At 47.2% G+C, this 12,993-nt stretch overlaps 1 protein-coding gene across 2 annotated transcripts in view; it reads right to left on the bottom strand.

The window, feature by feature from the left end:
- The window catches only part of TIMELESS (timeless circadian regulator), a 419,423-nt gene that overhangs the window by 182,690 nt on the left and 223,740 nt on the right, over nucleotides 1–12,993 (bottom strand). For both annotated transcript variants that reach the window (XM_063952567.1, XM_063952568.1), the window contains 3 exons: nucleotides 3,229–3,351; nucleotides 3,002–3,153; nucleotides 2,833–2,930 (listed from right to left, as the gene is read on the bottom strand). In XM_063952567.1, the coding sequence (XP_063808637.1) occupies nucleotides 2,833–2,930; nucleotides 3,002–3,153; nucleotides 3,229–3,351 (373 nt within the window). The remainder of the gene's footprint in view (nucleotides 1–2,832; nucleotides 2,931–3,001; nucleotides 3,154–3,228; nucleotides 3,352–12,993) is intronic.

The following is a 12,993-nucleotide window of genomic DNA, read 5'->3' as shown; positions in this document are numbered from 1 at the left end:
TCTGACAGACATTGCAGTTAAGCTGCTTTTTTGATTTTGCCGGTGCCTTACTCATTATGTACATATGTACACAGACAAACAGACAAAGACAGACAAGTCCCACGACTGTTACTAAAGTGTGTATACGGCCGAAGTGCAGTGCACGTGGCCAGACTATATGAAACCTGATCCGTCCAAATTCCTAGTAACACCCCTGGCTCCATCCGGTGGCGGAGTGTTGTAGGACAGAACCTTCCTGAAAGAAGAAGCAGGAAGTATAGTTAAAATGGCCTCCAGCCATGTCTATGTATTACATAGCAACATTCCAGGTTATAAATAAGTGCCCCTGGTACCTTTATAACCCATAAAACCATGGGCTTTTATTAATATATGCTTAACAGCCTGTTACCAGTTAAACACATGCAGCCTTTTATTATGTTAAACCCCTGCAGGCTGTATAGTGCTGCTGCTGTGGGCATTATCCCCCCCTTCCTTGCAGCTGCGCTGCCTGTTATGAAGACAGACCACGGCAGCAGTGAGCGCTGTCCACGGTCTGAGTTAAGGGATGAGGCGGCAGTCTTCCCCCCTCTGCTTCCCCCTTAGCGTGAGCTCTGACCGGGGATCGCTAGTAGCGCAACGGTTGCTGTATCAGCGGCTGGGCACGGCGGTCTCGGGAGCTGGGAAGCGGCGGCGGCTGTATCTGCGGCCAGCGTGTCTCTCTTAACATCAGCGCAGTTCCTACACACAGCGGGGCGGCAACGTGAGCTGACCGCCCTGATCCCCCCAGCAACCTTACTTGTGTGATGTGAGAGGCTATGATGGGGCTTCTGTTGTAAGCTCCGTCCAGCTCTTTCCTGCAGCTCAGTGACTGAGCGGCTTGTGGTCTACGGCGGTGCTCCTCTCTGAGCGCCGACAAGCCAGTAGCTGCCTTGTAGCTTGCAAAATCCCGGACCCAAGCTTCTTCTCTAAACTGGGAAGGGATTGTGATTAGAAGTAAAGTAAAAAAGATTAAAAAAATAGAAAAAAATGTGTGGAGGGACTCCACTTGTGCTTCTATCCTGGTGAGGCACAGAAAAACACTGAGGTACTATGGGAGTATGGAGGAGTTACTAATTTAAATATTTAAATTGTGCCTATCCTGCTAACGCCCCGTCTATATCCCAAGAGAACTCCAGTGACCCCTAGTGGATGAAAAAGAAATCCAGGTATCCAATTCACCCCCAAAGAGCCATTCCTCAGAAAAGGGGAGGGATTCCACACTACGTTTGGATTCTGCTTCTTCAATCCACTGTCGCAACCACAAGGCCCTGCGCGCCGACACTGCCATGGCAGAAGTCCTAGAATTAATGTTCCCCATATCCTTGAGCAAATCACAGAGGACACGTGTAGTGTCCTGGATGTGTTTTAGGAGAGTCACCATAGTGACCAAGGGCATGTCCCCCGAGAGGCACCCCCTGAATTTGAGTGGCCCAGGAATGAATGGCATGGGTCATCCAGCAACCCGCAATGACCAGCCTTTGAGATACACCTGCTGCCATGTTAATCGATTTGAGTGTAGTCTCTATTTTCCTATCCCCAGGATCCTTTATGGTAAAAGGAGCCCGGGGCAGGCAGCACCGCCTTTTTGGACAGTGAAGAGACTAATACACCAACCCCTGGGGGTTCCTCCCAAAATGTCCTACCTTCAGGAGCAAATGGGAAAGTGCGCAAAAATTTTTTGGACACTTGGAATTTTTGGTCTGGATTTTTCCAGGCCAGCTTGAATAGATCATCTAACTCTGTAGAATCAGGCAAAGTGACATTAGGCTTGTTTTGTATAAAGAAAAATTACTGCTGTGACGCAGCATCCTCTAAAGGGAGCTTTAACACACCCCGAATGGCCAGAATTATAGGTTCAATACCCTGAGCAGAATGGGGATCCCCACTAACGGGGTCTAAGTCCTCCCCATCCTCCTGTATATCCTCATCTGTATCAGAGAGTAGTGCAGGTAAACCACGCTTTTGTGGTCCTGCATGAGAGGAGGGGGGCTGTGTCGCATCTGCCCTAGCAGCTAAATCTGCAACAGCTTGCTGTAGTAGCTCAGTTTTCTGAATATTAGCAGTGAGCTGGGATGACATATCTGACATCATAGTTTTAAGAGACCCTAGCCAGTGGGGCTCTGTACCCTCTCCCCCAGCCCCCTCACTGATTTGTGAAGATTGGCTGCGTTGTTTACATGAAACATAATCAGATAATGGAGAGAATCTGGTGTGGCATACACTGCACAGCTTGTGTTTACACCCATGTTCCACAGTAAGCACAATAACATACACATACACCCAGACAGTTACATAGCAAGCCTGCCCTACTGTATGTGAAAGGAGACACACAGAAAGGACACCAGCACACCCACCAGCCCCACAGTGCCAGATACAAATACGGCCCCACAGTGCCAGATACACATTGCCTAACAATGACACCCCCCACTCCCCTGCTATGTGAGGGGAGGAGCGCGCAGCACCACTCCTGCACCTCAATACTCCGTGAAGTCTGGTCTCCGTCGGCGGTATCTTAAATGAGGCGCTGGTTCGTTAGCCAATCAGAGCTCGCAGACCTGCAGCCAATCAGAGGCCAGGGCTGCCGGTCCGCGAGCTCTGATTGGCTAATAAACCAATGAGATTCGCCCACGCAGACCCCGGACATCACTGAGCACATTGAGGGGCCGGACCTCACATAGCAGCGGCTGCAGCACTTGCAGCCAGGCCGGAAGAAGAGGCTGTGCAGGCCTTATCAGGCCCGCGGGCGGACGTTCCCCACCCCTGATCTACATCATGTGGAAGTATATTTAGCGAACACTGGTCTAAGTTACTTACTAGGAAGATCAGCAAACAGAATTTGTTTGAGCAGTTCAACTTCATCATCAGGACTCGACTCATTAGATCCAAACACATCCCCCTCTGGCCAGACTTCTCTGCAAGAGTGGCAACTGATTAGACTTTCTGATAAAATTAGAATCTTAGAAGCACAATGAGCAAAATTTACCTGGCAGAACGAAGTAGAACAAGTGAGTCTGCAGCCTGACCAGTTAATAGGCCATTTTGTATTTTCACTAAAGCTTCAGTCCTTTGCTCTTCAACGGGTATTTCAGAAGCAGCATCAAAGGGCACTATTTCATCAGGCAGACTTTCTGAGCCCTGGCACAAATGGACAATGTAATCAGAAAGCTACAGTCACTACTGCAGTAGTTCTGGAATTGGAACATATATTACCATAGCACAGCTGCTTAGCTTTTCAGAAATGGTCTTCCATATTTCCTCCAGCTCTCCTGAACTTTTAGGCGGATTCTCATGGCGACTGAGCTTCTTCTTTTTCTTTTTTTTCACCCTGTGATTCTGGTCATGAGAAAACACCACATAAGAATATATAAGGGATTATTTAAGAACATACTGCAGAACCATGCACATTTTTTTACCCAATCTGTCAGACAGAAGTCTGATGACCGTACAATATGCTATCTGCAGTATCATATAGTTCCCAAGTTTGCTTTTCTTTCTTTTAGAAGACTCTCTATTCTGACCTGTAACATTTTGTGTTAGTAGTTAATCAAGAGTCACAAAACACAAACATGACATTTCTGAAAAATAACAGGTAAAAGGACTAAATTATAACCTTTTAATCCACATGCAGACTATCTAGAAAATGTTTCCCATGGTACACAACTGGAGTTTTGTACTCGCTGTAAAATCCCTTCCTTCCAAGTCCATCTGGGGAACACTCCGTTTAGCCTTTACATGTGGGTGAGAGTGTAGCCAATGGAGTTTGGCATTAAAAGTGTTAAAACTAAACTCCTCCCCCTCTGCTGTCCCCCACCCACTATCAGCTCTTCTTTTAGCAAAGCTGCAAAGAGGAAGAATAAAACAAAGATCTATAAACCTATAGAGAACTAAATATCGGCAGCCGCAAAAACAACCGGCAAAAAATAAGATTTTACTTACCGATAAATCTATTTCTCGGAGTCCGTAGTGGATGCTGGGGTTCCTGAAAGGACCATGGGGAATAGCGGCTCCGCAGGAGACAGGGCACAAAAAGTAAAGCTTTTCCGATCAGGTGGTGTGCACTGGCTCCTCCCCCTATGACCCTCCTCCAGACTCCAGTTAGGTACTGTGCCCGGACGAGCGTACACAATAAGGGAGGATTTTGAATCCCGGGTAAGACTCATACCAGCCACACCAATCACACCGTACAACTTGTGATCTAAACCCAGTTAACAGTATGATAACAGCGGAGCCTCTGAAAGATGGCTTCCTTTAACAATAACCCGAATTAGTTAACAATAACTATGTACAACTTATGCAGATAATCCGCACTTGGGATGGGCGCCCAGCATCCACTACGGACTCCGAGAAATAGATTTATCGGTAAGTAAAATCTTATTTTCTCTATCGTCCTAGTGGATGCTGGGGTTCCTGAAAGGACCATGGGGATTATACCAAAGCTCCCAAACGGGCGGGAGAGTGCGGATGACTCTGCAGCACCGAATGAGAGAACTCCAGGTCCTCCTTAGCCAGAGTATCAAATTTGTAAAATTTTACAAACGTGTTCTCCCCTGACCACGTAGCTGCTCGGCAAAGTTGTAATGCCGAGACCCCTCGGGCAGCCGCCCAAGATGAGCCCACCTTCCTTGTGGAGTGGGCCTTTACAGATTTAGGCTGTGGCAAGCCTGCCACAGAATGTGCAAGTTGGATTGTGCTACAGATCCAACGAGCAATCGTCTGCTTAGACGCAGGAGCACCCATCTTGTTGGGTGCATACAATATAAACAACGAGTCAGATTTTCTGACTCCAGCTGTCCTTGCAATATATATTTTTAATGCTCTGACAACGTCCAGTAACTTGGAGTCCTCCAAGTCACTTGTAGCCGCAGGCACTACAATAGGCTGGTTCAGATGAAATGCTGACACCACCTTAGGGAGAAAATGCGGACGAGTTCGCAGTTCTGCCCTGTCCGAATGGAAAATCAGATATGGGCTTTTGTAAGATAAAGCTGCCAATTCTGACACTCTCCTGGCAGAAGCCAGGGCTAGAAGCATGGTCACTTTCCATGTGAGATATTTCAAATCCACCTTTTTTAGTGGTTCAAACCAATGAGATTTTAGGAAGTCCAAAACCACATTTAGATCCCACGGTGCCACTGGAGGCACCACAGGAGGCTGTATATGCAGCACTCCCTTAACAAAGGTCTGGACTTCAGGGACTGAAGCCAATTCTTTTTGAAAGAAAATCGACAGGGCCGAAATTTGAACCTTAATAGATCCCAATTTGAGACCCATTGACAATCCTGATTGCAGGAAATGTAGGAATCGACCCAGTTGAAATTCCTCCGTCGGAGCACTCCGATCTTCGCACCACGCAACATATTTTCGCCAAATTCGGTGATAATGTTGCACGGTTACTTCCTTCCTTGCTTTAATCAAAGTAGGAATGACTTCTTCCGGCATGCCTCTTTCCTTTAGGATCCGGCGTTCAACCGCCATGCCGTCAAACGCAGCCGCGGTAAGTCTTGAAACAGACAGGGACCCTGCTGAAGCAAGTCCCTCCTTAGAGGTAGAGGCCACGGATCTTCCGTGATCATCTCTTGAAGTTCCGGGTACCAAGTCCTCCTTGGCCAATCCGGAACCACTAGTATCGTTCTTACGCCTCTTTGCCGTATAATTCTCAATACTTTTGGTATGAGAGGCAGAGGAGGAAACACATACACCGACTGGTACACCCAAGGCGTTACCAGCGCGTCCACAGCTATTGCCTGCGGATCTCTTGACCTGGCGCAATACCTGTCCAGTTTTTTGTTGAGGCGAGACGCCATCATGTCCACCATTGGTCTTTCCCAACGGGTTACCAGCATGTGGAAGACTTCTGGATGAAGTCCCCACTCTCCCGGGTGAAGATCGTGTCTGCTGAGGAAGTCTGCTTCCCAGTTGTCCACTCCCGGGATGAACACTGCTGACAGTGCTATCACATGATTCTCTGCCCAGCGAAGAATCCTTGCAGCTTCTGCCATTGCCCTCCTGCTTCTTGTGCCGCCCTGTCTGTTCACATGGGCGACTGCCGTGATGTTGTCCGACTGGATCAATACCGGTTTTCCCTGAAGCAGAGGTTCTGCCTGGTTTAGAGCATTGTATATTGCTCTTAGTTCCAGAATGTTTATGTGAAGAGACGTTTCCAGGCTCGTCCATACTCCCTGGAAGTTTCTTCCTTGTGTGACTGCTCCCCAGCCTCTCAGGCTGGCGTCCGTGGTCACCAGGATCCAATCCTGTATGCCGAATCTGCGGCCCTCCAATAGATGAGCACTCTGCAACCACCACAGAAGAGACACCCTTGTCCTTGGAGACAGGGTTATCCGTAGGTGCATCTGAAGATGCGACCCTGACCATTTGTCCAACAGATCCCTTTGGAAAATTCTTGCGTGGAATCTGCCGAATGGAATCGCTTCGTAAGAAGCCACCATTTTTCCCAGGACTCTTGTGCATTGATGTACAGACACCTTTCCTGGTTTTAGGAGGTTCCTGACAAGCTCGGATAACTCCTTGGCTTTTTCCTCCGGGAGAAAAACCTTTTTCTGAACCGTGTCCAGAATCATCCCTAGGAACAGCAGACGAGTTGTCGGCATTAACTGGGATTTTGGAATATTCAGAATCCACCCGTGCTGTTTTAGCACTTCTTGAGACAGTGCTAATCCCATCTCTAGCTGTTCTCTGGACCTCGCCCTTATTAGGAGATCGTCCAAGTATGGGATAATTAATACGCCTTTTCTTCGAAGAAGAATCATCATCTCGGCCATTACCTTTGTAAAGATCCGAGGTGCCTTGGACAATCCGAACGGCAGCGTCTGAAACTGATAGTGACAGTTTTGTACAACGAACCTGAGGTACCCCTGGTGTGAGGGGTAAATTGGAACGTGGAGATACGCATCCTTGATGTCCAAGGATACCATAAAGTTCCCCTCTTCCAGGTTCGCTATCACTGCTCTGAGTGACTCCATTTTGAACTTGAACTTCTTTATGTACAGGTTCAAGGACTTCAGATTTAGAATAGGCCTTACCGAGCCATCCGGCTTCGGTACCACAAAAAGAGTGGAATAATACCCCTTCCCTTGTTGCAGAAGAGGTACCTTGACTATCACCTGCTGAGAGTACAGCTTGTGAATGGCTTCCAACACCGTCTCCCTTTCGGAGGGGGACGTTGGTAAAGCAGACCTCAGGAAACGGCGAGGCGGATCTGTCTCTAATTCCAACCTGTATCCCTGAGATATTATCTGCAGGATCCAGGGATCTACTTGCGAGTGAGCCCACTGCGCGCTGTAATTTTTGAGACGACCGCCCACCGTCCCCGAGTCCGCTTGAGAAGCCCCAGCGTCATGCTGAGGCTTTTGTAGAAGCCGGGGAGGGCTTCTGATCCTGGGAAGGAGCTGCGTGTTGCTGTCTCTTCCCTCGACCTTTGCCTCGTGGCAAATATGAATAGCCCTTTGCTCTCTTATTTTTAAAGGAACGAAAGGGCTGCGGTTGAAAAGTCGGTGCCTTTTTCTGTTGGGGAGTGACTTGAGGTAGAAAGGTGGATTTCCCGGCTGTAGCCGTGGCCACCAAATCTGATAGACCGACTCCAAATAACTCCTCCCCCTTATACGGCAAAACTTCCATATGCCGTTTTGAATCCGCATCGCCTGTCCACTGTCGCGTCCATAAAGCTCTTCTGGCCGAAATGGACATAGCACTTACCCGTGATGCCAGTGTGCATATATCCCTCTGTGCATCACGCATATAAAGAAATGCATCCTTTATTTGTTCTAACGACAGTAGAATATTGTCCCTGTCCAGGGTATCAATATTTTCAATCAGGGATTCTGACCAAACTACCCCCGCACTGCCCATCCAGGCAGTTGCTACAGCTGGTCGTAGTATAACACCTGCATGTGTGTATATACTTTTTTGGATATTTTCCATCCTCCTATCTGATGGATCTTTAAGTGCGGCCGTCTCAGGAGAGGGTAACGCCACTTGTTTAGATAAGCGTGTTAGCGCCTTGTCCACCCTAGGAGGTGTTTCCCAGCGCTCCCTAACCTCTGGCGGGAAAGGGTATAATGCCAATAATTTCTTTGAAATTATCAGCTTTTTATCAGGGGCAACCCACGCTTCATTACACACGTCATTTAGTTCTTCTGATTCAGGAAAAACTATAGGTAGTTTTTTCATACCCCACATAATACCCTGTTTAGTGGTACCTGTAGTATCAGCTAAATGTAACGCCTCCTTCATTGCCAAAATCATATAACGTGTGGCCCTACTGGAAAATACGGTTGATTCGTCACCGTCACCACTGGAGTCATCGCCTGTGTCTGGGTCTGTGTCGACCGACTGAGGCAAAGGGCGTTTCACAGCCCCTGACGGTGTTTGAGTCGCCTGGACAGGCACTAATTGATTGTCCGGCCGTCTCATGTCGTCAAACGACTGCTTTAGCGTGTTGACACTATCCCGTAGTTCCATAAATAAAGGCATCCATTCTGGTGTCGACCCCCTAGGAGGTGACATCCCCATATTTGGCAATTGCTCCGCCTCCACACCAATATCGTCCTCATACATGTCGACACACACGTACCGACACACAGCAGACACACAGGGAATGCTCCTAATGAAGACAGGACCCACTAGCCCTTTGGGGAGACAGAGGGAGAGTTTGCCAGCACACACCAAAAGCGCTATATATATATCAGGGATAGCCTTATAATAAGTGCTCCCCTATAGCTGCTTTGTTATATAAAAATATCGCCATAAATTTGCCCCCCCTCTCTGTTTTACCCTGTTTCTGTAGTGCAGTGCAGGGGAGAGACCTGGGAGCCGTCCTGACCAGCGGAGCTGTGAGAGGAAATGGCGCCGTGTGCTGAGGAGATAGGCCCCGCCCCTTTTCCGGCGGGCTCGTCTCCCGCTATTTTGAGAAATCAGGCAGGGGTTAAATATCTCCATATAGCCTCTAGGGCTATATGTGAGGTATTTTTAGCCTTTATAGGTACTCATTTTGCCTCCCAGGGCGCCCCCCTCCCAGCGCCCTGCACCCTCAGTGACTGCCGTGTGAAGTGTGCTGAGAGGAAAATGGCGCACAGCTGCAGTGCTGTGCGCTACCTTTAGAAGACTGCAGGAGTCTTCAGCCGCCGATTCTGGACCTCTTCTGTCTTCAGCATCTGCAAGGGGGCCGGCGGCGCGGCTCCGGTGACCATCCAGGCTGTACCTGTGATCGTCCCTCTGGAGCTTGATGTCCAGTAGCCAAGAAGCCAATCCATCCTGCACGCAGGTGAGTTGACTCCTTCTCCCCTCAGTCCCTCGCTGCAGTGATCCTGTTGCCAGCAGGAATCACTGTAACATAAAAAACCTAGCTAAACTTTCTCTAAGCAGCTCTTTAGGAGAGCCACCTAGATTGCACCCTTCTCGGCCGGGCACAAAAATCTAACTGGAGTCTGGAGGAGGGTCATAGGGGGAGGAGCCAGTGCACACCACCTGATCGGAAAAGCTTTACTTTTTGTGCCCTGTCTCCTGCGGAGCCGCTATTCCCCATGGTCCTTTCAGGAACCCCAGCATCCACTAGGACGATAGAGAAATTAGAACAATACGGAGGGATTACAGTGTTTCCCAGGTGGACTTTGAAGAAGGGATTTTAGGGTCAGTAGAAAAGTGAAGCGTTCAGTAGTCTAAAGAAATATAGTATAAGACAATTGCATCAGATAAAATTAGATACTGTTGCATCAAGAGCTTATTGTAACGGTATGCGTTTAACATACCGCCTGTCGGGATCCCGGCAGTCCAATACAGACGACGAAATCCTGATAGGGGTACAATGCCACCAGCGATGTAGGTGATTCTCCCTCTGTGGGTGTCCATGACACCAATAGAGGGAGAATAAAACCTGTGGCGAGCAAAACGAGCCCGCAAGGGGCCTCTACACGCTCGCCCTGCTGCCATCATTCTGACGGACAGGATGCCGCTGTCTGTATAGTGACAGCCAGCATTCCGTATGCCAGGATCCCATACTGATCACATTGTAACTGTTGCTTTATCGTCTTACAGGAATAGAACTGCAAGGGTTTACGTTGCTGTAGACCTACCCATGCAGAGAAAATGTATTATAGTGATATATGATTATACATAGATATCACTGAGAACTATTACATGAGGGATGAAGATGTATGTGCCCTGTTTTTGTATTACTTATTTAATATTAATTATGTGCACCACAGTAAAAATGGTATGTGCTTACTGGGATTCCAGTTACTGTTATAATAAACTGAGTAACTGATTTATATCATTTAATAGTTATACTGATAGCCAGGATATTCACGCTTCTGGGATTCTTATAATTCTCCCTTGAAGTGGCACATTCATAAGCATACGGTAATCCTGTTTAACATGATTAAATCATACTCTACACAGTCCTACAATGTACAGGTGATTAAGAGCGTGTCTTGTTGACACTGAATCTGCACAATATAGTGTATGAGTTTATGTATACCAAGATTACAGTATGCTGATGAATGTGCCATCCTGTAAAACGATAAATCAACAGTTGCAATTAGCTCTTGGTGCAACAGTATCTTATTTTATCTGATACAATTTTGTCTGTTATATTTCTCTAGACTACTGAAAACTTCATTATCCATTTTCCCTAAATATACTTGGAAATTAATAAAGGGAAATGTATGAAGTTAAACAAAGTTATACAAGTCTGAATATTGAAACAGCAAGTTGTAGAAATATATTCATTTGAAATTAATAAATCAATACATTTATACATATTGCCGGGTCGACACGGGTCAGTGTGCGGAGTGAAAGCGCCATGTTTGAATTCCCGGGTCGCCTGACCCGGTAATTCAACCCTGTTTATAAGCAGTGTTATTCCCGGGTTGAATACAGAGTCAGCGGCTGCATAAACGGATTCCGGGACCCGTTTACTAGATAGGGAGAGGCGGCGCAGAGATGAGCTCATCTCCCTCTGCCGGCTCCGCCCCCTGCCGCTATGGCAACCGACCCGGCATACTGCCGGGTCTGGAAGCCAGCGAAAGGGGTAGTAGAGTCTCCAATGCCAGATCCCACCCGGGAAGGACCCGTTTCCAATTCCCGGGTGGGATCCGGCATTGGAGATGTGAAAGGGGTATAAGAGACATGAATCTGGTGATGGCTCTGTGGTTTTAATCACATCTTTACTTTCATTTCACTTCTTGACCTGTAGTTTATTTCACTCTGAGCACAAACTGTTTAATAAAATTCCTACTATATAAAAATAATCTATTATAACAGTATTAATAAAAGTTAGATTTTAATCATATAACAGCATCACTGTGCACCAAAAAAACCCAGAACTTTTTCTTCCAATTCTTTTGGAAATCTTGTGCCGTATATATGTTTTCCGTGGTGACACCCCATGATATATATGTATGTATGTATGTATGTATGTGTATGTATGTAGCGCCGAGTGGGGGTGAAGGAGCTGCAGCGCTGAAGTCTCCCGGACTTACAGTGCTGACAGCTCATGAAGAAAATCCAATTTCCAAAAGCTTTTCAGGGCTGCAGGAACAAACTCCAAAACTGAGCTCAGAGTGCCTGGAGGCGGGGTTATAGAGGATGGCCCCAATGCATCCTTGTACAGCTAAAGTTTTAACCTGTTGGTGCCTGGATTCAGATCCTTCTCTACACCCCCAATGTTTACCTGTGGAAACCTATGTACACTGCTGCAGAACTTAAGATTAACACACTTCAAATACATATTTTCAAGGGTTATGCTATCTGATTTTAATTATATATTCATAAATTGACTATTCCAGTGCAGTGAACCTCTTTCCTTTTTTTTTAAATTAACACTGCGTTTAGCCATTACATGTACTACTTCTCAAAGTCACCCAAAACTGGTGTCCCCCACACCACAAGTATGGAAACAGTAGAATTTAATGAAAGTGTGCACAGAGGACAAGGTTGTAGCTCTGCACAACTGATTCAATGAGGCGCCATGGCGAAACCGCCAAAGAAGCCCCAACAGAACGAGCCGAAAGAACCCAGAGAGAAGCCAAAACAAACACATCCGAGGACAAATAGGCCTGACGGATGGTTGAGGTGACCGACCTAGCAAAAGCACTCAGAGGCCCGCCAACCTCACTTGACGTGAATATCCAACACAAACAATGAATCCGTACGCCTAACAGAGGATGTATGGTCCATGTAAAATGTAGACTACATTCAATAGCGCTAGAGAGGAAAATCTGGCTGATGCAGAATCCTGCGGAAAGGTTAGAAGAACAATGGTCTTGGTTGAGATGGAACGTAAACACGACCTAAGGCAGGAAAGAATGTATAGTCCGCAAATGCTCACCATCCTATCCGAATGGAAAATGATCAGGGGAGGGTTGCAGGCTAGAGCAACCAATGCAGAAACACGTTTGTTAGATGCAATAGCCAGAAGGAACACAACCTTCAATCACTGATTCAAGAAGCTCGAAATGCGCATTCTAGAGAGCCTCCACCACAAAGGTCAAGTCGCAAGGAGGGACAGGTGGTATGTGTGGTGGCTGAATACGAAAGGACACCCTGAAGGAAAGACTGAACCTCCAGAATGATGGCCAACCACTAGGACAACCAACCAGGACAGACAGGGCCGAAACCTGCCCTTCGAGAAATGAAAGGCGAATGCCTTTAGTCAAAACATAATGGAAAATGGATAAGAGGCGTGGGAAAAGAAAGGCAGCAGCCGGCAGATGCCGACATACGCACCAGGAGATGTATAACTTCTAGACTTGATGATATATGAACCATGGTCTGAACCACCGGAAGGGAGAAGCCCCACACCTTCAAGATCTGGGCCTCAAGAATCATGCCGTCTAAGCCGGCCGAGGCAAATCTTGGTGCAGACACGTCACTTGACGAAGAGGTAGATTAGGAGCCGAAAAGGTAGATAATGAGCTCATCCAACATGTCTTGAAGTAGAGTATACTACTGTTGACGAGG

Source organism: Pseudophryne corroboree, chromosome 2, assembly GCF_028390025.1.
Source record: "Pseudophryne corroboree isolate aPseCor3 chromosome 2, aPseCor3.hap2, whole genome shotgun sequence".
NCBI lineage: Eukaryota > Metazoa > Chordata > Amphibia > Anura > Myobatrachidae > Pseudophryne > Pseudophryne corroboree.
Note: the sequence above shows the minus strand (reverse complement) of the source record. Positions and strands in the feature narration are given on the sequence as shown.